We start from the raw sequence: 27,957 nt of genomic DNA, 5'->3' as shown, positions 1-27,957 counted from the left end.
AAAAATTGTAAAATGGAAGACAATTTATGAATTGTTATTATTATTATTATTATTATTTTTTTTTTTTCAAAAAACAACTGCAGATCCACATTTACTCTGGTACGTAAAAATAAAATCTAGTGTGCAAACTTCACCTAAAGTTCCAGGGGTCTCAAACTCCAGTCCTCGATGGCCGCAGTCCTGCAACTTTTAGATGTGACTCTGCTGCACCACACCTGAATAGATTAAATAGATCATTAGCAAGGTTGGGAGAACTGATCTACACAAGGAGGAGGTAATTAAGCCATTTCATTCCAGTGTTTTGTACCTGTGGCACATCTAAAAACTGTAGGACAGCGGCCCTCGAGGACTGGAGTTTGAGACCCCTGACCTAAACTAACAGACAGTGCAAAACAGCATTGATCTGAGAAGCAGCCAATAGTAATATGTAAACTGATATGTAATATATAATTGCATCAAATCATATTGATGTGTTAAAATGATCCAGTCAAAGTCCAGATGTAAATCCAATTGAGAACCTTGGACTTAGAACCTGATGGTTACAAATGGTTCATCAAATTTGAGCTCTTTTGTAAAGAAATATGGACCAAAACGATTCTTTAAAACAAAAAAAGGTTTCTATTTGTGCAGAGCTGACAATGACAAAAGATTTATAGCTGTAAATTCATCAAAAGTTGACAAATCTTCCACTTTCCAATGGTGTACTACTGTGTAAAATGTCATTAAATTAAAAAACAGTTTGTGGTTGTAACATGAAAAAAGCGAAGAAGTTTCATAGATTTAATTACCTTTTAAGGATCTTTTACAAGAAATAATGCCTCATTGAGTTTTTTATACATTCCGTAAAATTCTGGGCCCCTCACCATCATCACCATCTGTCTGTCTTTCAAAAATCTCATTATGAGTTGGGGTTCAGAAAGGAAAATCATGTAAGAACAATCAGGGACAACAGGATAAAGGGTCAAAGGGTTAATGTTTTTTTTTTGTTTGTTTTTTTTGGCTGGTGCTTAATCATCAAACCAATATTGCATTATCTACACAGTACTAGCTCATTGATCAATGTTGAAATAAAAAATGGCAGGATGATGTGTAAATATTCTATAGTTCAGCTGCTGAACAAGTATCTATATGGTCACATGTAAAAAAAAAAAACATCTCTAAAATGATTCTGCATAGCAAATGTAGCTTTTATATCAATGTACTGTGTAAATACTACAGCAGGTGAGATGGAAAGACAACCAGCCTTGATTTAGGACACCTATACAATAATATATTAATATCTGAAATGAAAGCAATAATGTGGTTAAATAAGTCATGTTTTAATGCAAGTAGCAGGTAAATGCTATAAATCATAATATATCTGTATCTTTCCATTATATTTACAAGAGTTTGACACATAGCTGGTTAGAGTGACTCCTCAGTGAGTCTGGCAACGCTTCAGAGGACCGTTCTTCATCTAAATCTAACCTCTGTCTCTTGGCATACTTTCTATGTTGTTTTTTGATATCTATCCTCTTTTCCTCGCTGTCAAATATCACTCAACAAAATCTTTATCTCCCTTACAATCAATTTTTTTTCCTTCAACTGAAATTGTCTTTTAATCTTTCTCTTGTAAATCTTTTTTTTACAACCATCCCTTGCTTTTTTTCTTTTCTTTCCATCTTAGCTTAGTTGGATCCTTGGCAGATAGGGCCTTTGATCTATTTTAATGGAAAAAAAATGCTACATTCACATTTTAACAGGTTGTTCAAGTTGACATTAGCAGTCTGTGTGTGGTACTTCTCGACTCATTTCTACATCGGCGTCTGATATCCTCACTCCCAGGACAGTCACTCAGGTGTGGTAGTAGAGAACCAGAACTGACCCACGCACCATTTATCTTCTTCCTCAGGTGTAGAAAAAGCTGATTTAAAATCCAGAGCAGGTCTTGACATATTGGGTTTCACAGAGTTGTGTCTCTGGGGAACCCAGTTTAACTGCAGTTACCCAACATGCAACACACACACGTCTGCCTTCTCATTCTGACAGAAGTCTCTCTGTGGTTCAATCTGTAACAATCCTGCAGGGTAATTATTAGAGGTATTTCAGTCTGTTTTATGCATGTGTGTGAATGTGTATGTGTGCATGTATAGGCGTGTTGGATTGTGAGCTGTAGATGTGTTTGTCAGTGTCTGGCTGCGGTTATACACGTGTGGTGGAGTGTGTGTGCGTGGAGATGTGTGTGTGGGGCAAGTGTGTATTACTATACGGGCTATGGTGTGTGTATCCCTGGTGAGGGTGGCCCATCCTCATCCCAGCCACCGATCCTGGTGTCATTGGGGTCATTGGTGTTGCAGGAGTAACAGGGTGTGACCCCGGGGTCACGGGCAGCGAGCCCGGGGTCAAGGAGGTCATGAGAGGAACGTCATCTGGAGAGCGGCGCAAGGTTAGGGTATAATCAGGTGGACAGGTGAGTCGCACAGTGTCCAGTGTGCTGTAAATGTCCTGGGTGTCCAAACCGTCCAGGGCATCAAGCGTGTCCAAAGTGTGATGGTGGTGGGCGTTGTTTCGCTCATCCGCTGACGCAACATCACACTCGAGCTGCTTCACCTGAAACATGAATATTAGAAAGTAAGCACAATGAAGATAAAGAAAAGAGAATGAATTGTAGAGATTTTTACAGCATTTTCAGTAATAAATGCAGATTCAGTCAGTGTACAGTACCAAATGATGGAAACATTTTTTGGCTTTTGATGACAGAACAATGGTTCAATTTCAGTGAACCTTAAAAATAAAAATCATTTGCTCAAGTTTAATATTGAAGCTGATTTTTTTTATATGGACAGTATTATTTATTTTTATTTATGTTTAGTTATTAATCAGAAAATAAAGCATTTCATGGCAGGAGGCATTAGTAAAAATATAATGAGAGAGGTCATCTATGTATCATCTTGGCAAACCAGATTATTACTTAACCATTTCATTTTTTTTAATCCAAACACCAAAACACTAAAAGGGATCAAATTAAATAATGATCTTTTTCCCAAAAGACTTTAATTCAAAGTAGATTGCTGAAATGGTAAATATGATAATCAGATATTTATTTTGATTCATATCTGCTAAATCACCTTAATGATATTGCTGGAAATGTATTCATTTTCAAATTCAAATAAATATTAGCCGAGCAAATTTTCATTTATAAGGTTTTAAGAGACAATTGGCACTACAAAAGAATTTATAGGAATGAGTAATAGTCATAATTTTATGAAAAATAATTTTCTTTTTAGAGGCCCCTTAAACTGCTTGTCCTTCCTCTAACATAATTTTAAATACATTTGAAGCTCACAATTAGCTGCCATTGAGATTTATTCATCTCTAAAGGTATCAATAGTGAGGACATCACATTATTAGTTCATATTAGCTCCTATGTTATGGTGCGTTCACAAATTGAAAACAATAATTGGATATGTGTATCTACTGAGCACTAAGCTAGCCAGTAAAGAGGAATAAAGCTATTCTTATTTCATTAGCAGTTTTGCAATTGGTCCATCCATTCAAGCAACATTAGATATCATTTGGTCACTTCATAAAAGCTCTGCTATAAATCAAATGAGCAAACACACACTGTATCTTAATATCACTGGTTTACAGACTATAAAACTTATAAAGTTATTCTAGCACATGCCTAAATTGCATTTGAAACCTGTAAATTAGCATATCAGTCCTCAACTCAAACATGGATCACAATACTGTGTGTAAAAATGATGGAGTTTTTTTTTGGGGGGGGGGGGTTCTCACATAATCTAAAAAAAAAATAACATAACAGACCGTCTAAGCAGGTGTCCTGCTCAGCAATATAGTTGAATTGCAAATGATTAGAAATTGTCTGGCATAAAAAGTATGTAAAAAGCTTCACTCAGTGTAATATTTTCAACCGAAACACAGAAAATGCATTTGAGACATTCAGTGAATGAATTGGAGGCAATTTGCCGCAATTCAAGCCATTGTACATCCACACACGCGCACCCATCCGAAAGCTCTTTTGCATTTTCATACTGATAATATCCTCTGATGACAGGCTGTGAGTCAGAAGAGCGATCTGTCAGCAGCTGTGCTTCCGGCAGGCCAAGAGTTTAGTAAATCTTTCCTCACAACCTCAACCAATTGAATCTCAGTGATTGACTAGTTCTGTATAACTTTTGTTGTTATTAAAGTCCTGTCAAACTCACTAATTCACACAAAAAGAGTTGAGTTATTTATTTAATACAAATAAATAACTTTATGCTGTCAGGGCAGATGTTTAGTAGTTTTAGCGAAACACTGGGTCAAAAAATGTGACCCAAGTTGTTGGATTGGACAAAGGACTAGAATTGTGTTACTTTTGTTACTCTATGTTACTTTTTTGCATTTTTGTCAAGATATTATTTCCACTTTATTCTCATTGTCATTATTTTTTACATTGATCACAAAATACAAGTTAAACTTTTTCTTTTAATAGAGTTTTGATAGAGTTTAATAAAGTTTTAATAGACTTTATGTGGTTGTTTTTTTATTGGTTGGATAATTTATAAATGTAGTCCACTTATTTATGCAGAATTAAACTAAACCCACACCTCAATATTAGTTATTTGTTGCTCTAACAATTTTTGTAGAAAACCTAACACAGGAATCTATAGTAAACTCATAACACAGTCGGTTAAATTAGATCAGCTTTGAGAAGGTGCACATGGGGCTATTTTAGAAATGGACAGAAGATTACTCACCTGTAATGACATCAGCCCCTCCCCCTGCAGGTGGGCTGCAACATCTGCAGGAGTTATGTCTCTTCTAGGAGGAGGCAGCGGACGTGGTCTTCTGTGCTCAAGACGTCTTTTGTCTTTCTTATAAAGCAGAGCCGCGAATGCAAGAATATTGAGAAACAGCAGTGATGCTCCTACTGCTATGGTAACTGAGAGTTCAGTCGAGTAGTCCTCATTTGGGATCCGAACTCCACTTTCCCCTCCGTCCTGACCCAAAGCGGACTCCGGAGGCTGTGGCGTTCCTCCTTGTGAACTTGGATGACGTGTGCTTATAGGAGGCCAACCTTTGGATAGACGCTTGGTATAGGAATAAGGCGTATCATCTTGTGGAGAGGGACTGTGTGTGAAGGAGGAAACAGATTGCAAGAGTTCATTAACATGATGCAAGTGAGGAACAAGCTGGAGCCAGAAGGAGATCTTGGTGGCGCGGTAGTGGTCTCTGACACGCGGCTTGAGGCCAATGTGGAGGTACAGTTGCTCTTTGGGGGTGTATTTAGACCAAGCAACTTCTTCAAAGCGATTGGGCTTTGTGTGGATGAACTTGGTGTCTTGAGGAACTGGCTGGTTTGGATCCCTGAAAAAAGGAAAAATATTGACTGGTAAATCATTGTGAGAACATTCAAAGTGGGCTTTTTTGGTTTTAATAATTAAAATGTCTCATTTTAAATTTTTTGAATCATTTCTTGAATTAAGTGCTTGTATATTATCTAATGTGTCAGAAGCTTCCAATCTTAACTTTCCTTAATTATCTTCCCTTTGAAATTGAAATTACACGTATACATTTTGCCATAAAGTAATAATAACAACTTTAGGGCAGCATTGATTACTTTAATTTAAGTAATATTTAATGATGATCATCCTGGCTTTGAGAAACTTTTTCTTCTATTTTCTCAAGTTTTTCCTTAGTCAGCAGCAAGCTAGAGCCCTATAAGCATTTTCCGATCTTATTATTCTTTCTAGTGAAATGTTGTCCAATGTTGATTTTCTTTTCTTAAAAAAAACATACTTCTGGAGAATATTAAATGCACCACATGTTCTTCTTTGTATGTACAACTGTTTACTCAATGAAAAGGTAAAGGTTAATGTTTCAGGTGAAATTACTTTCATTGAGGACTTACAAAACTGATTTTAGTTTTGATAATGAGATGAGATGATTATAAATATTTACAGGTTATAATACTTACAACCAATGATCACTTGAAAGTAGCTAGTATTCACTAAAATAAGTAGAAATTTAACTGGGACATCTATTTGGTCCTTAAGGATTTGATTGACTGAGATAACTTTTTGAACTCATAAATTTACATTAGATAAAATGATGCAATAAAGATCAAATGGAATTATTTTAATGCATCATGTTCAATCTCGTGTGGTTCAGATGTTTTTTGAAAATCTACCATTTATATTTGTATTTATTCTTTTGAAGTTCTTAAATCTAGCGGAGTCCAAAAAAGCTTCTGAGCTTCTTCTTAGCCAGCCAAATTCCTCTGAGGAAACTGTTTCTCTCAAAGCTGGCCAACAATTTCACACTGACATCCATCCAATCAATATCAAGGTGACATGAAACAAACTACTGGCAAGTAAATTCTCAAAGGATACATTTTGTTTTTGGTGTGAGATTTTTTTTTCCACTGAACATAACTCAAAAATGATTTATGTGTAGATCACTGACTTTTCCTGGTTATGTAATAGTTGGACACGATACAGCACAAACACATAAGACTGAGAGGGCAAGAGTAAGCAAAGATATACATTCAGGTATTTATAGTAAGAAAAATATTCATTTAGTAATAAAAAAATTACTGTTATGAAATATATTATTATCTACAATAATGAAATAAGAAAGGGGGAAAATCCATCTTCCTGAGACATGAACACAGATATCCTCCACTTTCTTTTTTTTTTTTTTGCAATTTGTCAAATTATAACTACAAACTTCAATGAATTGTATTGGGTTTTTTGTGATAAACTAACACAAGTGTTGATTTTGGTGGCCTGAGCACAAATATGTGTCACAGTTTTCAGGATTTATTTGTAAACAATGTTGAAAACCATGTTTATCCCATTGCCCCCCTACTTTACAATTATATGCCATTTTCAGTTGATCTTTGACATAAAATCCTACAATGAACTGTTAGTTTTTCACAAATGTGAAAATAGCAAGTAACATTAATATTTTCACCTGACAACATATTTGCATCAATCAGCATACAGTATTTGCATTAGCAGTCAAACTGTTACAAAATGTACACTAATTTTGAAATTAAAATGTCATTTGCTGATTTTGCTGTATGAGCAGAGCAGAAATGCTGCTATAGTGGGAAGCCCAACCAACACCCAAGCAAGTGCACAAGCTGAGGATTGATACGCCCACGCAGCTCACAAAATATACATCTGGGAGTGTCGCCTCGCCAGTTAAATTGAGCTGTCGCAGAGTTCCATCATCGTCTGTGGCGCTCTCAGCAGAGTGGAATCTCTTTTTCAGAGAAAGTTCCCCATTGATAATTGAAGGGTGGACTGAACTCTTCACATCCCTCTTTTGGTGATTTTTGTTCTGCGACTTGCTATGGTGGTAATGATAATTCAAGCTGTGCTGGAAACTGCAAATCTAATGTGATGTCACTGCTTTAGTGCATCCACATTAGAGATATGTTTCTTTATTTCTTTTTCACACGTCAGAGTTAAATCTCTAAAAGCACTTTTCCTATTCTTTATGTTGTCAGAGAGAGAGAGTGTTTGTTTAGATTAGCAGTTACACTGAAGATGTCTCTATAAATCTAAAAAGATCCTAGTGGAGGGAGCCTCAATTGAATTAATCAATGGTAATTTCTCACTTATGCTGGTCTATGCTCAGCTATTATATTTGTCTCTTAGAGTGTTAGAGTAAAGAGATAAGCAAAAGTCTCATCAGTGCCTGCAAAGGTAATCACACCCTTTCAATGTGTTCACATAATGAACATAACATTCAATGTAAAATGTTAAGGTTTCATGTGGTAGATCAACCAATGCATTACTGCAAATAGTTGTTAATGTGAAAAATGGCTGCAAGATAGCCCAAACTCAATCAGATTGGAAGGAGGGCTATGACACAGATTGGCAATTCATTCTAAATCTCAACATCGATTAGGCCATAGAAAACCAAACCAAAGCCATCTCAGTCTCAAGCCTTTTGTCAACTCTAATCAGCTTCCCTGTCCCTGCTGAAGAAAAACATGCCCACAGCATGGTGCTGCCACCACCATGTTTCATATGGGTAGGATGTTTCCAGTGTGATGTTCACTGCCAGTTTTCAACCACAAAATGTTTTTCCTGTGGGGATTGATGTTCAGGCTTGGTCCCATCTGACAAGAGTACTTTCTTTTTATAAGCGTGCTGTCTTAGGTCTCCCTAACATAACTGCCTGATGGCAGATGGAAATTTTGACAGCATTCTTTATGGCCACTTTCTTCTTGCTAGCTTTTTAATGAAAAGCAGATGCATAAAAGAGGTATTTATGTTAATGGTGGTGGGGTCCTTCTGGACAGATTCTCTGGCTTTTGCCTATAATCCAAAAACATACAACTGCTCTCTATGCAACTGCCTTAAGAGTGAGTTTGTGTACATTGTTGTTTGCCCCATGAATCTCTTTGCAACCTTGTGATGGACTGGTAAACTTCCTAGGGTATACACCGCCTCTCACCCAGTAACTGATGGAAATAAGCACCAGACCGGCCCACAAGTCCCAGTAAGAATGAAAGAACATTGTTACCAAACAGATGAACTGAATAGTATTTTATGAGACATTGAAAGCGTCTGATTCTGTTTTATAACCTAACTATGCTTTATACTTCTCCACAACTGTATCTGTGGCCTGCATGCTGTGCTCCTTGTTCTGCTTGATGCTGTTTGTTCACTATTGTTCTCTAACAAACCACTGAGGCCTTAAGTGACTTCAGCAAATCATTACTTGCTCTGGATTTTATTTAGAGGAATCAAAATAAAATGGATAAATGCAGATTGATTTCTCTCTTTTACATCTTTATTGGTAAAATATTTAGAAAACCATGAATGTGTTTTCTTCCACTTTGCATGTGTACACCTCTTTGCTTTGGTCTACCGCATAAAATGTACATTGTGGTCTATTGTGTTATGTTAACAAAAATAAATAAGGGTTAAGATGTTTGCAGGGCCCTGTATATACTGTCAGATCTGCAAAGTTTAAAAGTGATATTTTTTCTATACTTATATTTCTCTAAGCCACAGGCAGATAATTTCATTTTCAGTTTAATAAATTGAATCCTCTAGCTTTAGGCAGTACTTTTTCATTTAACATTTTGAGTAAGCACTCCATTCTGCAGAAATGATCGAGTAGAGAAAAGAAGAGAGTAGGTTACTTCAAGGCCCTGAAAAAAATGAAAAGGCCTGTCAAGATTTTGACAGAACATCACAGTGCAACCGCTGCCAAAACAATCTGCAGTGCTACTTTCATGATTTTATTTGAATAAGTATCTCCTCATCACCCTAAGATGCTTTGAAGGAAAAACACAGCACCTCACCTGTCAATTCATTGTTTGTTCATATTAACACTGTTTTCTACTTTAAAAATCTGTTTTTGTAGTGGAAACTCCCCTTCAAAATAAAATAATTCCATAATATAAAAAAAATATATGTTATGAATAAAAATGCAATCCTGAATGTCAGTTAGCAATTAGAAAGAAGATATGTATTAGAATATGTGTTATGAATCACTTTGAGTTAGCCCAAAGAATTAAAGCGAGCGTATTAAGAACTGCACAGTGAAGAGGCACAAAGCTGTTTATCTTAATAACAACATTGACTTGAATCTTGGCCGTCTCATTTTAAGCTTGGATGAGATTTGTTCCTGTAAATTCAAGAGTGAGCTGTCCACACTCACACAAACAACACTGTATGTTGCCAAACCCTTGTCTCTGTGAAGTCATACAAAAAAACGAGGAGGAAAAAAATCAATCAGCACACTTTATTTTACATTCGAAAATGTGATTAAATGTCTGGGCCTTCATTCATTAAAATAAGACCTCTTCTCCTCGTAGGCAAGGATTAGATATTGATATCGCAGTAAAGCTAATTAGCTGAAGAGATGCTTTGTTTTTCATGAGTTTTTGCTGCACAAAGAAAATGAAAAACCCTGTCAGTGGGATTTTCCGTCTGATTGATGTTTCACGTCACTGAACCTTTTTCAGCTTACCCGGTCTTGGCGAAGTTGGTCCAGTAAGTCATTACCACTGCACTCAGCATCACGTCGTTCTTGGAGAAGTTACAGTTGAACAGATCAGTGGGACCCACCATGGGCACGCCGAACACGTAGGGCACCTACACACACCAATACACATGCTGGATTAACCTACACAATACATCCAATCCCTGCTTAAAATAAGACAATATGTAAATTGACTTCAAAATAAAGCCTCTAATTCTTTTGAAGATTTAAAAGGATTGTGGTGTAAGTCAGACCTAGAAGACAGTAAATACTTCTTTTTTTAGAGAATATGCGTAAAGCCTTAGAGCAGAACATTTTTAGCATCAGTGAGCTAAAATTTCATAACCACTCAAAAGACTGTATTTGAAGTAGCCTAAAAGAAAATTAGAACTCAGCTCCTTCTCTCTCTTCAGACTTTAGAAGAGCCCACATGAATGAAAAATGTGAATAAAATGTTCAGAATTTCCGTATTGAAAACAACTGCCTACACTGCAAAGCAAATAAAAATAAGGGGGGAGAGATGTGGAATCGCACAGAGCAAATTAAGCACATTAAAACCCTTTTCACCTTTAAGGGTACTTGTACAACTGATGATGCATCCAGCAACTGCTGTTTTCTAAGCTTGGTACTGTTCTCGTTTAGATATTCCTTGCAGTATTTACATCTCTGCTGTAATTAAAACAGGTGATTAGGGTCTTTTTTTGCTTTGTTTTGCCTTTTGCTTAGAATAGCTCTCCGATAATTATAATAACCAACTGTGAAACACAGCTCACATTTGTATTTTTCAAGCAGAATTTTAAATTGATCTCTTTCTTTGCACCTTTTTGCCTGCCTTAGCTTTAATTAGTTGCACATAAAAAGTGAACCCACACCTATAGTAGAAAGTATCAAAACATAGACCAAGGAAAATAATTCAATAGTTTTTTTCACCTTTATTTGACATCTATTTTGTACAGTTCAACTAAAAAAACAAACATCTGTTGGAAGGAAAAATGTACAACTTGATTTGGTTCAATTCTGAGTATTTCTGCTGTGAAGCTTTTTGAACAATTTCCGAAGAGTTCATCAAGAGATGGATTATTTTCTGACATTTCCCAAATGCTCTTGAGTATTATTTCTCCTCTTTTCATTTAGCTTCATAAATTAACTTTTATTTAGCAGGAGTACACTTAACCTGTGTTGCTGTATGCCTTTTAATTTAAAACAGTTTTGAGCAGTTGAGTGTACTTTAAATATTAAAGTTGTACTTGGCACGAGGGTAAAGTTGAGAAAACAGATGTAAATCTATTTACAAAGGCATAGTTGTTGGGTTTTGAGATCATCACAGATCAGGCACTCACCATTAACATGAAAGTTATATTCATTAAGTGCTTTAATTGATCTGCTTAAACAGTTTATTTTTTGTTTTGTTTTATTTTTTGTTTGGACTTGTGAAATGTGTAGCATCAATGCGGGATCAAAATCTCACATACAGACTGACATTTAAACATTCACCTTGCCTGATTTGTATTTGGATGAATGTCCCTCATAAAGCCGTAGATGAAGTGCATCCTTTTTGGAGCCATCAACAACCTTGCAACTTAATTTTGCTAGAGTATTTGGCCACTTCTCTTATCAGAAATGGTAGTTCAGCTTTGAAGCATGGTCCAAACAAGTTTAAGAGGGCTGAAGTTGGCGCCGTTCCAGAGCCTAAAATGTTAGACTGATTTATTCCTTTCAAAACCACTGTTTTTACATGGTTTTGGGATATGTGCTTCGTTGAAACATTCAGTTGTGTCCAACTTTTTGACTCTCTGATTCTAAATGTCATTATTTATATTGCTCAGGGGGCAACCGAGTTACCACTAAAGCTCAAGCTTCCACACACTGGAAGATTCCAAAACACCATGAAGCCACTTAAAAATCACATTTGCCGAGCTACCAGCTCTGAAACCGACACCTTGAAGGGGAAATGAAATTAGCTGCAGTTATTGGATAAGTACCTTTTGGTGATAAAGATTGATTTTTTGGGCCAAAACAACAGAAAGAGAGTCAAGGTAAAACTTTTAAACCCAAGAATACTATACAATCTTTTAAGCACAGTGGCAGCAGCCTCTTGCTGAAGTCTGCACAAATCTGGTGCAACAATGAAGATGGAGGACTACACTTAATTTTTTATCTTCTCCTCCACAGCTTTCATGCTAAAACCTGGATTCAGCGTGGTGGACCAAACAGAAAATTATTAAACAGTTTTTTAAACGAACAAAGCAAGCAAAAATATTAAGCTCTGTAGACCCCTAAACCTCAACGTTATTGGAAATGTAACAACTATCCCTAAAAACCAGAAGAGACTTAGCTTTATTGCAACTAATAATACCATTCTAATCTTACCATAATATGATTTTTTTCATACTGTGTAGAAAATACTTAATCATTTCTAAATTGTGTACCAAAATTATGGAAGTTGTATGTTGTATCATCATTCCATTTTGAAAAATTGTTTTAAATAAATCATTGAAACCCCAAAATGAATCACATTTATGCTCATAGTGAGTGTATCTAAACATCTACATATATATTCTCGTTTTCTTAACATCTAATATCATCTCTTTTGGCAAATCAAAAGCAAATATTAGGAGAAACACAGCAGTCTTACCTCATCACCATGGGCAGAATCAGCCCAGGGTGGCGTGGCATCACTCTGGCAGTGGTGGTAAAAGGAGTAGAAGTAGGTAGGAGACCCATACTGTGCATGGAGATCTGCTGTAGCAATGGCTGGCGCCACCCACTGGTGATCTGTAAACAGTGCTACCAATGTCTTTCGACGAGTTTCTGCGTTGTCGCGGTCTGCCCAGTCAGTGTACATGAACCTTCACAAAACATATTTGAAATCAGCTTGCTGCTTGACTAAACAATATATTTCACCTATACCAAATAATTTGTGCTCCTAAATACATTTTCTGCATGGTCAAGTATTTACATTTAATGCATTAGCTTTCCAAATGTTGGAGTCACAGATGGTTTGTTTAAGTTATTAAAAATAAACAAATGAACTTCAGGTCTTCCCTGCTGCTCATTGAGTACAAAGCTTTCAGCTTGTTAATAGTACTGTAAGCTGGGTGGTCACGCCAGTGCTGGCAAAGCAGTTTTCTAACAGCATTTTATTGCTAAAAGACAGTAAAATAAAGGACGGCATCTACACGGAAGTCCTTGCAAAAAATAATAATAATTAAGATTAGCTTGGCAGAGTATTTTGAAATAGTGAGAGAAGACAACTAAAATGACAGATCAAGTTAAATGGGCCCCACCAAACACACCCAATGTGTGTGCAACCAACAAATAACCAACAACCGCTCGGTGAATCTGGCTAAATGCTAAATTCATTAATCGTGCATGTCTACCGTGACATTATATAGCTGAGTATCTGAAATCTTTAGAGGGTGGTTTTACTGCAGGGAGGAGGGAAGTACAGAGGAGTTGAGAGCAGAATGATGATCAGACCAATGAGTACAACAAATTGACTAATGGATGTTACTGTCCAGAAAGAAATCCAGCGATCACTGTGTTACTTGGCAACACAGAGCTTTGTATGCACAGTAAATCATGGGAGTTTATAGGCTACAGTTGCTGTGCGAACAATATATCTGGGACTGTAATGCTCAAAGATAGTTGTTTTATCTACATGTTTATCATCTGTGAGGGTGGATTTTTATTTATTTCATAGATTATTATTTTTACCTAAAGGCCATTGACACCTGATGGCATTGAAGTGGTTCGTTCTCCTCAGTATGTTAGCAACTTGCAAAATTCAGTTTGTCTGCACTAAATCAAAGTGTAGGGATAAAGATACAATATAATTGGAATTATCTTTAGCCATACTTTGTAAACTATGATTTTATCAACGCATATTGTGTTCATTTGTGAGCATTTGAATTGCAGCTGGCAGACTTTGGTACTTTCCACTCAGACACATTATTCCCCATTAAGAGCTTCAATGTTTTGTAGCATTATTCAAAGAAAAGGTTGTGCTACATAAAATTTACTTTTGTGTTAATCTATGACCATTATTAAGCTTTTAAGCTTTTTCGTTTTTGCAGAAGATCAGCAGATATACAAAGATCAAAGTCAAGACAAAAGACAAAGTTGAGTTCGAACTGCGTAAACCCTGCTTATTTCAGGCACGAAATAAATAGAAATGTTGCTTACAAACCCCCATTGCTTTAATTTTATGCCATTCCTTGAAAAACCTTTATCAACATTCTTTGATCAATAATTATTATTTCTCGAAAAATGGTTGCGACTAGGCCTGTCATAAGCATTGCGTACACCAAGGTTTCAAAACCAAATGTTTTGAACGCCGCCACCTTGAGCAGGCATAAAGAATAAATATGTTTGAACTCATTTCCAGTCATTGTGTTCAAACTAAACGAGTAGTGTCAGCACTCTCATAAAGGTATTGCTATTTTAAAACTACAACTGTAAAGCTATAATCTGCATGTCTGACAAGCAACCAACTGCAGGCTAGATAGTTAATTCTATTATTAATCAGCTGATATCAGCTTGTTATGTTTTTCAATAAAGGATTTAAAGAGAAATGGGTCAGACTAGAATCACCTGATTTTCAGTTTGACTGACCCTGACAGGTGGATTGCCCAATATAACCTCAAAAATCAAGTATTTTTCTCATCAGTGGAGAGTACTGAATTTGGTTTTACCAGATCTTCCATGTGTAAGTTGTTACTTCAGGGAAACCCAAAATTTGATTGTTTTTTATCTACCAGAAGTTTAAAATTAAGTTTGAGAAAGCTGAAAAAGTGAAAGAGGATTGAAACTGCATTTTATGCAGAGGATGAATGTAAGGCTGTTACTTTTACTGAGAGGCTTACTGAGATAACAGGTTTGTTGTAAGTGCTACATCTCAATTGCAATGTTATTGTTTGATGTCTGTTAAGGATTGCTGGATTTGGAAATGTTGGCAGCTATTAGGGTTTTTTTTATGTGTTAATCTTAGCAGAAGAATCTCCACTTTGTAAGAAATATACAGAGACAACTGTTTACATTTAATACTACTAGCCAGACTATTTGAGCTAATTTCTAATTGAAGATGCTAAGGACAAATTCCTATTTCAACTCTAATAATTTTGTCTTTGTTTTAAAATAATGGTAAAACTCTGTTTTACAGCAACCACTCATGAAACATACACTTGCCACTCTGCTCTTAATTATAATTAATGGTGAAAGGCTGGATAAAAATAGTTAAAAAGGGTTTATTTATAGTTTATTAAGACAGTGGTTCTCAAAACTTTTCAACTTCTGACTGACACATAAGCAGCAGAAGAGACCGCTGAGGCAGAGCTAAGGTTCATTGTGCCAGCCTTATGTAAGTCAGTTATACATGGGGTACAGCATCAACAGTGAACACATTGTCTTTCATCTATTTGTAAGAACTGTTTTTTAATCTCTTCTAAAATAGATAGCATAATTATTCTTTCACCATTATACTTTTTGTTATTTTGTGATTTTTTTTTTGCACTCAGTATTGTGAACTTGTTGATTTTTAACCCCAAGTGGGGTCCAGACAGGCCCGACTTCATGAACCAGTACTTTAAGACCATCAAGGAAAACTGGGATTGGTAGGTCAGCTTTACAAAAAAACTTATATCTGTCTTTCAGCCATAAAATCGGTACATCTCTGCTCCTGGCGTTACTGTAAAAAGAGCAACATGGCTTTATTTGGTATTATAGCAACTACTGATGCTATGAGCTATAATTATTAAAATATATTAGTAGCAGATATTTGAAGTTGTCATACCGCAAGAATCTCATATTCATTCATGCATTGTAACCACTAGATAAAAATCAATAAACATAAAAAGAATAGTATTTAAAGCAGTAGCTCATGACTTTTAAACTGCTTCTTTTCTAATACCCTGCATTAGCAAGCTGTGCTGCAGTCAAAACACTAGATTCAGGATCATAAACAGCAACAACAACCGAAGATTCAGTTTGGATTGTAGCTTTCATGTCTACAAATAATACATTCATCACTGCCTTTGCTTATTAAAAATATAAAAGTCTATATTTTCTTGTAAGGAGTTTCTGTTCATTTCAGTTACAATGTCCTTCAGCCACCTTAAGGATCATCACTACCAAGTGCAGCTGCATAATGCTTGCCAAGTACCTATTTCTTCATTCCTCCAACATACAATTATGCATCTGTGGATGAGGATAATGTGGACCCATTTATTGCCCTTTTCCCTTCTTTGTCTATTCGATTAATTCTAAGCAGGAAGGCTGGTAATCATACTTTCAAGAATGTCACATGGATGCTTAAACATACATAGATTTTCACTTTCTTACTCACCGTATGCTCTCTCTTAGTGTATCTCGGCCTTCTGGGTAACCATACAGACTATCCACAAAGTCTGACACGGCAAAGTCAAAGTCCTCGGCTGTGACACCGTCCTCAGAGTCCACAATTCCCTCCACAAACTTCACGCCTTCCCCTTGGTTGACCCCCAGCATCACATCATAGTTCAAAAACTCTCCCTGCTCCATCAGAATCTGAGGGTCATCAGGTATAACGTCGCCATCAATCACCGGGGCAAAAGCAGTGTGATATTTGGCCGGAGTAATGTTCTGCTCCACAAGTTCACGGAAACTCCGGCCCTGGAGGCAGGTGACCAGTTGAGTGCTATCATCAATGCCACAGCCAACCCTCTCGCCGAGCTGCCGGGCATATTTGCTTGGCTGGTAGTTGACAGCCCAACTGGCTAAAGCGCTGCCACTCTGGATAATGGCTCTGTGGAACAGATCTGATACAAAAAAAAAAGAAAAAATTAATAAATGCAAAAAGGCTCATTTTTGTAAATACATTTTTGTACACAAGCCCACCAACACACATGTATACTAATATTTTTTTGGTTAAAAAGTGTAAATAGCCTTGTAATACATTTATCTTTACTGTCCAGCTCTGTCCGGATTTGTGTGTGTGTGTATGAAATGTGTTCATCAATGCCAGAACAAAAGTACAAGACTAAAGAAGAGGCTGATTGTAAACGGGGTTAAATGAGTCCTGGGTTGACATGACATGAAAGGCCACTCAGACAAGTAGAAGCCAGTTCTCCAACAGCAAGTTAGAAAGCCAAATGACAGCAAAATAAGATGCAAAGTTTTGAAGACATGTCATGTGGTCTGATGAACTTACATTAAAGTGTTCTGCCATAATGACTATTGCGAAATTTTGAGAAAAAAGGGGGACATTTGCAAACTTGAGGTCAACATCCCAATTGTGAAGAACGGCAGTGGCAGTAGCATGTGTGGTTGTTTTTCTGCAGCAAGGACTGGTGGACTTCACGAATTAAGTGGCAGTATGAGGAAAAGAACATCATGTGATAAAATTGAAGCAACATCTCAAAATTTCAGCTATGAAGTTAAAGCTTTTAAATGCTTTAAAAGATTAAAACAACTGGAAATGTTTCAAAGGCTGAACAAGGACCAAAGCATAACTTGTAACCACACAACTTGAACAGGAATGCAATGGAGTTGATAATATCCAAATCCCAACATAACTAAAATAAAAGGTATGTGAATTGTATCCAGTCAATTAAGTTTTATTTATGGTCCATTTTTCATGTAATTAAATGTAACATGAAAGAGTTCAAATGACCTTAGAAAATCACACCAAATATGCTAAACTAAGTAAATAAAAAAATAGTGAAACATTAAAATTTTCCTGTACATAAAAAAAAAAAAAAAATCAAGATTTAGCACAGAGTTGTAGCAAAATAAAAGTTGAATTGCAGCAAACAAAGATAAACTTACTTAAAAAGTGATAAATGCATAAAATGTAAAGGCTTAAGTAAAAACCAGAGAAAAGGAGACAAGTTTTTCATTTTATTTGAAAGGCAGCATTTAAGGCTTTTTATTCTTATTTACCTTGGTTCCAAATATGTATGATACATAATGAATGAGTTTTCCTAGAATACACCATCCTCATCAATTTCTGTTTACTATTTTTTACGAGAAAAAAAAATCAAGTGAAAACTAAACATCAGTGAGTAGTGAAATTGTATTGCATGATTTTCTCTTACCTTCAGAGTAGTGGGACAAGGTGAGGAGGCTAACGCATGATGCACCAGCACCAGATCCAAACACGGTGACCCTGCTTGGATCGCCGCCAAAGGATGCAATGTTCTCCTTCACCCAGCGCAGAGCCTGAATCTGATCTAGCAAGCCGTAGTTCCCTTTTGCTGCCTGGTCACCTGTACTGAGAAATCCTGCAGGTAGGCAGAGATAAAAGGAAGTCATATTAACTGCAAAACATATACGGCCATGCTCAGTTGACTAAAATGCGTGTTCCAGTTCATCTCTTCTGTCAGATTAAAAGTACCATTTGAAAATAACTTTTAAGCAGGTTTTAAACATACTTTTGCAGTAAACCCAGATTTCTGAATTAAAATGTTTCTTATTGGTCTGACTTAATATTCTGATTTTAAATGTAATGTTTTTGGCCAATTATAAGCTGGAAAATCATAATAGTTAACGGATACAAAACAAATTGTTTTGAACTTAGTGGGCTTTTCAATAAAATTCTCAGTGATTGAACATGACTGTATGAATGTACAACTTTTACAGTATCTTTTGAAATATTCATGCTGCTTTTACTTTTTCACACACTGCTGTGTAATTTAAAGAAACTAATGGGACTTTATGTAACAGACCAATACAAAGTAGTGCTAAATTGCAGACACATTAATAAAAATATTTAATGTGTGTTATTAGTTGCTCTGAGTTAACTAACTCAGGGCTTATCACGAATGTATGCCACACTTTTCAGATATCATTTGTAAAATATGCCGAACACTGTGTCCTTTTCCTTCCACTTCACAATTATACACATTTTTGTGTTGGTCTTCCCCTGTTATCATATCTCTATAAAACACATTGAGCCTTGTTATTGCATAGTGACAGAATGTGGAAAATTTCATGGAGTATAAATACTTTTTGCAAGGAACTGTATTTATCATAGCTTTAAAAATTAGATGGGGAAAAAAAGATGTGGTGTTCTTATTTGGTCTTAGACTGGACCAAACCACAAAGGTGCAGTCATAGTACTGTGAACTTACACAAGCAGAAAACCACACACGCTTGCCATCACACCCACAGCCGCCTCCTATTCCCTCTTCTACTGACATTATTAAGTAAACACAGAAGATCCTAATGGCTCATTTTGCCACAGTATATCTCATTACTGCAGAAGCTCATTTCTGTGAACCTCCGGCACAAAAAGAGTATAATAACCGTGAAGGCAAGGCTAAAGCAGTGCATTACTTCCCTCCTGTGCATTTTATCAGACGTTTTATTGAAGCAAAAAGGAAAATATCAGGATTATATTAATTCTGAATGGTTACAGGATTATATGCATTCAAGCAATATTTAACTAAAACTGTTTAAGGAGTTCACATTTTCACAGAGGCATATTTCATTTCCAGGTGAATACTGCAGAGTAGGCAAAAAAATCATTGGCATAATAGTGTATTGCATTGTGTAAATGGGCTCACCTCATGCATCCACTCATGACGATGGAAAACAGGGGGAGGAGGAAGGTGATTCTGCTACTCAAAATGAGGAGGATGATGATGATGGTAATGGTGAAGATTGTATTGGAGGTGGCATAAACACACAAAATGGAGGGAGGGGGGGTGAAGACAAAAATAGGTATGTAGAATTGTTCTTTGTTTAGCTCACAATGTTGATCACATCTGCAGCAGCAATTTTCCACAAGGTCAGCCTTAACTCTGCATCTAATAAAAACATTTAATTTCAATGTTTAAAGATGTTTACATTTTTTTAGAAAATGTTCAACTCTGATTCAATACATTTTCAAGAAAACCTGCGCCGCCTGAGGCGACCTGATAGCTAAGCTGTGAGGGCACATGGGCATAAATGCCTTCAAGCAGCGAATCCCAAGACCAATTCCAAGCCTGCTGGACCTTTTACTACATGTCTTTCTCCACATTTCCTGTCTGAACCGCTGTGGGCTAATAAAAAAACCATTATCTGTTTAATTAAAGCTGAGCCAAAGATGTGGTGTTCCATTTAAGAGCAGAACCTCTCATAAAGTCTTCAAATGCTTCCATGCAGCAGAATTAGCATCAGCTTTGTGCTTTTAAAGAACATTTTAATGGATAAACAAACTTGAAACAATGCCCCTGACATTTTGTTATTGTTATAGTTTTTATATAAAATATCAATATCACCGAGGCAATTGAATATTCATCTTGTCCGGTTGACTTAATCACGCTGAGGCCATAGATACTCTGCTCGCATAAACAACTCAATACTCCGGCTCTTAGTACAGCCAAGTAAATGATGCTTTGTGGCATTAAATGTTTTAACCCTCATGTGCCCCTTCCTTAGCTATGTCACACCGATAACTGCAGCTACAAAAAGCCTAAATGGATTTTAAGATAGTCTATTTGTTCAACTCTTTGGCTTTGTAGGGCTGACTAAAATTAGAAAAACCAAAGGGAATTCAACATTTTTTTCTCTTCAGAGAGCAATGAGTTGAAGAGCCATGGAGTTAAAAAGGATCAGATTCAAGTCGATGACAGTAGTGGAAGGAAAAAATGGCTTCAGGGAGGTTTTGTTTCCACAAGGGATGCTGAACATGTTTCCATTCAAACAAGAAGGAATAGCAGGAGAGAAACTGTGCTCTGGGTAAGAAACAAATCACTGATGGTTTGAGCATTTTTATAGCTCATTGAAGGATTAAATAACCCAGATGGTGAAAATTGTATAAATTTGTTCAGAAAAATGAGCTGTTGTGTTGAGATTAAAAAGTTACATGCAGAATCACCTTATACAAAACTGTAATGAATCATTAAGGATCCCTGGATAATAGAGAAATAAGTTGAAAGATAATTATCAACCTGCCAGAATTAATCTTCTGAATCAAGTCGCAAACTATAGGCGTATCTCAATAAATTAGAATATCAATGAAAAGTTAATTTATTTCATTAATTAAATATTAAAAAGTAAGACTTTGGGCGTGCCGTGGTGGCGGAGGGGTTAGCGCGACCTACATTCAGGCAAAAACATAGCCTCGACGCGGCTGTTGCGGGTTCGACTCCCGGACCCGACGACGTTTACCGCATGTCTTCCCCCCTCTCCTTCCCCCTTTCCTGTCAGCCTACTTTGAAAAAGGGACACTAGAGCTCACAAAAAGACCCCTTGTGGGGCAAAAAAAAAAGTAAGACTTTTACATACAATTATTATTCATGGAGTAATATCTTTCAAATGCTGAATTTTGTTCATGTTGATCATTGCAGTTTGCAAAGTTGCTTCTTAAAAACACTGGCTACCACATAAAACTAATAAACATGTATCCCATCATATTACAGTATTTGAAAGTTTAGTGGAAGGAAAAGCTGTGGAAGAAGCAAGAGTTCTAGCAACAGAGAGAGATCTGTGAAACAAATTCAAGAGTCCGGGGGAGATTCACAACAAATCACCCCCAGTGGTTCTGATTCCACTGTTTGGAATCACTGCTACTAGATTCACCACACATAGATGTTTCCAGAACACTGGACATGTCCTGGACTGTTGTACTCTGTGGTGCAATCTTTGTTACCACTTTGCTACTCAATAATGCAATAAAACGTTTTTACTGCATAGAAATGGTGCATGAAGTGATGCAGTTGCAAGGGTCTCATTTTTAAAAGTTATCCCTTTTCCAAAGCCCTTTCACTTTAAATTCAAAATGACAAAGACTATTTATTAACACATTCCATTTGTGAAAGGAAAAATAATTCAAGTACTTCATGAATTGGTCCAATTTTTTCAATTAAGCAGGTGCAATGTCAGTGCATCCATGAATACGCTGTAAAACTATGTAGCCTGCAAACGACTTGTGTTGAGATTAATGTTTTTAATTAATGTAAGACATCAGAGTACACTACATTTCACATTACAATAGTTTTTCTAACAAACTATATTTTTTACTCCAAAAATTGTCCACTCCAATTTAAAAATTGTCTATCCCAATTCAAGCATTCAGCATGCTGAGTTGAGTGAATGGTCATCAGTGCAGGCAAAGAATCTATGTTTTATAGCACTAGATTAGGTAACAATATTGCTATAACATGTTTATAGCAGAGGGAGGAACATTTGTGCAGTGCACATGTTTACATCAGGTCATGGAATTTTAAAACCCCCCAAAATGTGTGGTTGCTTGTCTTACTTGGGAATGACATTACTTACACTATAATTTAATGTGTAGAAATTTGAAGATAAAAATAATTGACCTTTTTCCATTTGTCTTCACATACATGTAAACCAGAAAGGGTAAAGTGTAGGAAATACTTGGAAATTGATTTCTGAACTCTGGTCATACCTGACTTTTTAAGCAAATCTCTGTTTGACGAGCCAAGTAGTGCTACCTCTCTGCCAACCCTCAGCATTACAAAAAGGGAAGGAAAACCCGGCGACCTTGGTATGAACGAGCAAATTAAAGTGGTGCAGATATGGCGTAAGGGCAAGGAATGAAAGGGAATACAGGTTTTCTGTGCACTTGTCCTTTTGGACAAAGAAGCCATTAGAAGTAAATTTGAAATGGTCCAGAGAGATTCCTTTTGAAACTTAATGAAACCTTTAAACCTTGACTAAACAGGTCTTTTTCAGTGAAAATTCTAGAATCCTATTACTACTGAGGTGCAAAAGCTTGACTATGCCAATTAATGACTTTATATATGATCTAATCAGATTTCCTCCACCATCTGAAAAAAACAGACACCCACAAAACAGTTCCAATAAATGGAACAACACTGTTGTATTGCTGCTATGGCAAAGTAGATGTTGGTTAAACTGGCAACACGAAGGGAAATTATTACATAAAATGAATACATTTAAGGGAAATTAAGGTTTATTTTGGAAAAGTATTTTATACAAAACTATACTCATACTACTACTACTACTAAACTTATAGCTACTTGCTAGCTAATAACATAATGTCCTGCACATGGTTACACAAATGATGTATTAAACTGAGATAAGTGATTCTTTTTACCTAAAACTCCAAGGCGATAGTTGAGGGTTATGACAATGACATTGCCGTAGCTTGCGAGCACACTGCCATCCATCATGTTCCCGGTGCCTTCAGAATACGAGCCTCCGTGGACGTAGACCATCACTGGCCGCTGACCTCCCTCTTCATGGATGTCTGAGATAGACAGGCAGATTACCAATGTGTTCAAATCATCAAGGTGACATTAGTTAACCACCAAAAGCCAGAGGGTGCAGTCCTTGATTTGTGTGTGCATGTGCATGGGTTCACATGCATTTATATCAACCAATATGTATGCATGAGTAAGCCTGTGTCCTTCCCATTTTCCTCCACAAGTAAATGCGTAAACCCCTTAGCGACTGACGCAGGTGTCTGCATATTAAGCGTCAGTTCAACCAGCGGCATGTTGAAGGGGAAGAGAAAACAAGGCCCATTTTTAAAAACCTTTATTTATTTATTCAACAAGCCTGAGTATGTGCAGCAACAACTCTCTGCCATGTTTTAATAATTTGTCAAAAGTATCATTCTCTTAGCTCATGTATTCACCATAGGGCATAAACCATAACATGTATTCCCAACCTTAACTGTCCATGCAAATTTAACCGCCCCAGCCCCGTAAACTTACTGCACATCGACAAGTTCACTCACCTTCCTCTGTGGGTACGTAGATGTTGAGGTAGAGACAATCCTCGCTCTGGTGAGTGAGGTAAGTTGCTGCTATATCCAGGTTTGCAGTGAGCCAGGATGGCATCATATCTCCCAGCATGCTCCTCTCATCCAAAGCCTGCGGGCACACTGGAGCAAACTGTGTCACATTCCGTATTCCGGGCCACGGCAGAGGCGGCTCAGGTGCCTGAAAGCGGCGATCCCCAGTTGGTGGCCTTGCATACGGTACTCCCAGGTACTGGATGACAGGCCCCAGAAGGTCCGAGGGCAGAGGGGTCAGGATGCCACGAATGCGGCCCTGCGCCGTGGAAACAACAGGCACTGTCTGCTCAGCCGACAAAGAGGTCGGCTGGAGAGAAAGGGAGAAGCAAAGGGAAAGGAGGAGGGATGGAAATCCAAGTGGGGAGGAGAAGGGGGAGGGAGGGATAGTTCTGCTGGTCCTCAGCTCAGACATGACGGTTTGATTAGGCAGAAAACTAGAGGGATGAGGGGGAGAGTGAGGTGCTGGAGGCAGGTTGAGGGTTATGTCTATGCTGACCCCTCAGAGGTATCCAACTCTAACGCACAGCTGCTGCTCAGCTTGGCCCATAACACACACTGCACGCAGTCCTGTCTCTTGAGAGCAACCTTTTCCCCTTGTGTATGTGTCTGCATGTGAGTCAGTGAGTCTTTGCCTCTGAGTGTGCAGTGACTCAGTCACTGAGTCCCTGTGAGTGTACGTATGTATGTGCTGGAGAGTTTAAGTGAGCGTGTGTGTCCTGGACTGGCAATTTGAGCCTGCATGCATGTCGGTATGTATATACGTGTGTTGATGCATGTGTGTGAATGTGTCGTTATGTAAACAGTGGCATCACTGTTCCTCTGTCACTCTCTCCTTCCGGTCACCCCCATAACATTCCCAGACTGACTCCTGGAAGCAAGAGAAGGGAGGGCAGGAGGAAGGGATAGAGAGAGACAGAAATAAAAGATGAATTTAATTAGTTTCCAGTGAAATACCCTCACACACACACATGCATGTATGATACACACGTCATCAGGCTTTTGCTGAGCTACCTTACTTGCTCTTTTAAAAATAGATATGAAAGTGATAGATGGGGCAAACGAGATGTTGTCCGCTCAGCTTAACTTGGTGTCAGGCTGTCAGGGCTGCTGCTCTGTCACATCCTCACTACAGATTGTTTCACAGATCACAGGACCTTGTTGGGGGAAGGGGTGGTGTATGTGTGTGTGGGGTGGGTGGGTGTCACGTCACACGCTTAATTAAATCCTGAATGCACCACGGGGCTCCTGACCTGTATGTAGCGTAAGGCTGGACACATGTGACACAAACACACACTTGTTTCTCCTCCACACACACACACACACCTTGTTTTTTCCTTGACATCACACACACAACAAGCTGAATCAACTTTCACCCTGTTACCTCTGATTCCTACCCTTTGACCCCATGTTACCAAGGATAGAGCATCCCAATTGTTTATCTGGATAATGGGGAGGTTTAAGGGGCAAGCCTTCACAGCTCTGAAAACTGAGATTTTTCAGAGGCACACTTAGAAATAAAAAGATAGAATATCTCCCAAATTGTTTTTGTTTTTTTTTGTCAGTCATTACATTTATGATGGAGTAATAACCTCTGTAATGTGCTTTTCTTATCAAATGGCAAAGATCAAATTTTCCCTAATTTAGAATGAAACAACCATTAGATGTGTGGTTAAATGTATACCTTTGTATGTTCTATGATATTGTTTTCATTCCTCCACAAGCTATGTCTGCTTGTTATATCTATTACTTTGTTTATATACTAGTGTATAAAGTGTATATTCAGCAGTCATTAAGTAAATTTGAAGATGAGTGTGATAAAGTCTTCTATTTTGGCAGTACATTTTTATAAAAATGTGAATATTGAACATATCAAAGCAGATTTAGTCCATAATACAGTACAAGCAACTGAGATCCAGTTGCTTGAGTTACTGGATCTCAAGCAACTTGGCCTGTGTGCCTTTACACTCTTGTTCAGATTCTCTGAAACCTTGATTTCAAAATAAAATGTAATATTTATTTTTATTTAAAAGGAAGATATTTCACACCTTGGCAACAGTCCAGATTTATTTATATCTCTACTTCAGAAGTGGCTTGACACAAGGAATTGTATAATTGTAACCTGTGACTTGGTGCCTATGCTGTGTGGTGGCTCTTGTGTGTGTGAAGTGACTCCAGTCATGCTCCACTCTTGCGAATCTCCTCCAAAGTGCTGAATGAGCTTTGATTCACAGTCATCTCAAGGCTGTAGTTATCCTTGTTAATTATGTGTTTTTACCTACCACTGTTTTTCCTTCCACTAAACTTTTCATTAAACAGCACCGTGCCAACTGACTTTGACATGGAGGGTATCAACAAATTTTTATTGGACAACTGTCAAGTCAGCAATATTTCCAATGACTGTGTCTAATTCTAGTTTGTTTTTTTTATGTATTATTATTATTATTATTGGGTTTACGCAGTTTTCGATTTTTCAAAAGATACATGTTTTGGTTTTCTAATAGCTGAAGCCTATAATGATCAAATTAACAGTAAAAAACACTTTGAATATATCATTTTGTATGTAATATAAAATATATTTCCACTGAATTTTCCAATTCAGTTGAATTAGAAAAATAAACAAGTTTTATATTACTATTCTGACTTCTTTTTTTTTTGATGCACCTGTATGTTTATGTACAAGTTGATGCATCAGCATCTTGAAAGAGAATCTTATTTTGACCACTACCAAAACTCAGGTGCCAAGAGTTAGAGGGAGGAGAGCAGAACTAAGGGCTGGGGTAACCTCAGTAAATGGGATTCAGCCTGTAGTTCTGGTCACCTTTCGTGCTCACACACACTCCTTTCTCCCTCTGTATCTCAAACACACACACACACACACACACACACACACACACACACACGCACACACACACACACACGCACGCGCACCCCCACAGCTGCTTCCCAGCCGGGTCTCTCTGAGGGCCTGAAGATAGAATATTAACACATCCGCACACCCCCTCTGAGAAATTTCTATACAATCACACACACAGTGATCTCTCACCCGTATACCCCTCTATAAGCTGCAGTCGTGTCAGAATATAGCTATGATCATCACTATCTCCTCTCTTCCTGGGTCGTATTGGTGCTGTCCAAGGTGCTAGTTAACATTCCAGTGGTGATCACACACACGCTGATGAATAACGCTCCATTTATCAAGGCAGACCCGCCGCCTGCCACCCTCCCCCTTGGTTTATTTTCATATGGAAAGAACTGATAAAAGCAGCAACCAAAAAAAAAAAAAAGAGGATGGGGAGGAAATGATTGCCAGTGAGGCAGAATATCCCGTCTGAATCTCTATCAGCAATGAAGCTGACTACGGCAAAAAAAAAAAAAAAAAAAAGAAAAAGAAAAGAAAGGAAGAAAGAAAGAAAGAAAGAAAAACACACACTCTACTGCTTTTTTCACCCGTTCTTTCTTTCACACACACACAGACGCACCCCATACCAAAATGCACAAAAACTCAATCTGCATTCCCGCTGCAGTAAATGAACAAAAAAAAGAAAAAAGAAAGAAAAGAATCCCCAAATGACAGATGCACCGTACCCAGCCGGGGTGAGCGGAGTGAGATCCCGCGGTGCATGTTCTCCTCTTCCAGTCCACCGCAATGATCGCCTCGTGTTTTCGCTGCTGCGGCTGATCCGACGTGCCCGGGATGGGATATGGGGAGATATTCCTACGCTGCTGCTGTTCCTGCTGCTCCTGCTGCTCCTGCTGGTAAATGTGGTGGTGGTGGTGGTGGTGGTAGCGCGTCTCCCGGGTGAAAATAACCCATATAAGAAAGAAAAGAAAAAGAGGTGGTGGGGGGGGAGGATCAGCCCTCCAGTCCCTTTCAGTCCGCTGAAACGTGAAAGCGGTGGTGGGGGGGAAAGAACAGATAGTTGGAATGTAGGTATTTCTTCCGTGAACACAGGGCCCAGGACGTTTAAATGATCAATCTCCTTCTCTCTCTCTTTCTCCCTCTCCCTTCCCTTCTTTCTTTCTCCTCCCCCATCTCCCTCTCTCTGCCTTTCTTTCTTTCTCTATTTTCTCCTCCTAGATGTGATTGGACAGTGTGGCAGGCAGCAGCTACTGATCCAATGATATGCACCTAGCTCTGCTAGACTGGGGGAGAAAAAAAAGAAAGAGGGGAGTAGGGGAGGCACACTATTGAAGAACATTTGTGGGTA

At 37.7% G+C, this 27,957-nt stretch overlaps 1 protein-coding gene across 1 annotated transcript; it reads right to left on the bottom strand.

Annotated features, from left to right (window-relative positions):
• On the bottom strand, positions 1 to 27,785 carry LOC102221468 (neuroligin-4, X-linked-like). The gene is made up of 9 exons (XM_005800700.3): positions 27,335 to 27,785; positions 23,690 to 24,617; positions 23,045 to 23,197; positions 18,069 to 18,254; positions 16,340 to 16,790; positions 12,632 to 12,845; positions 9,985 to 10,109; positions 4,743 to 5,352; positions 1 to 2,589 (listed from the first exon to the last, which is right to left on the bottom strand). Exons 2-9 carry the CDS (start codon positions 24,159 to 24,161, stop codon positions 2,182 to 2,184), a joined length of 2,619 nt encoding a protein of 872 aa, XP_005800757.2. The 5' UTR covers positions 24,162 to 24,617; positions 27,335 to 27,785; the 3' UTR covers positions 1 to 2,181.
• Between the last annotated feature and the right edge of the window lie 172 nt (positions 27,786 to 27,957).

Source organism: Xiphophorus maculatus, chromosome 7 (genome assembly GCF_002775205.1).
Source record: "Xiphophorus maculatus strain JP 163 A chromosome 7, X_maculatus-5.0-male, whole genome shotgun sequence".
Lineage (NCBI taxonomy): Eukaryota > Metazoa > Chordata > Actinopteri > Cyprinodontiformes > Poeciliidae > Xiphophorus > Xiphophorus maculatus.
This window is presented reverse-complemented; position numbering and strand designations above follow the sequence as displayed.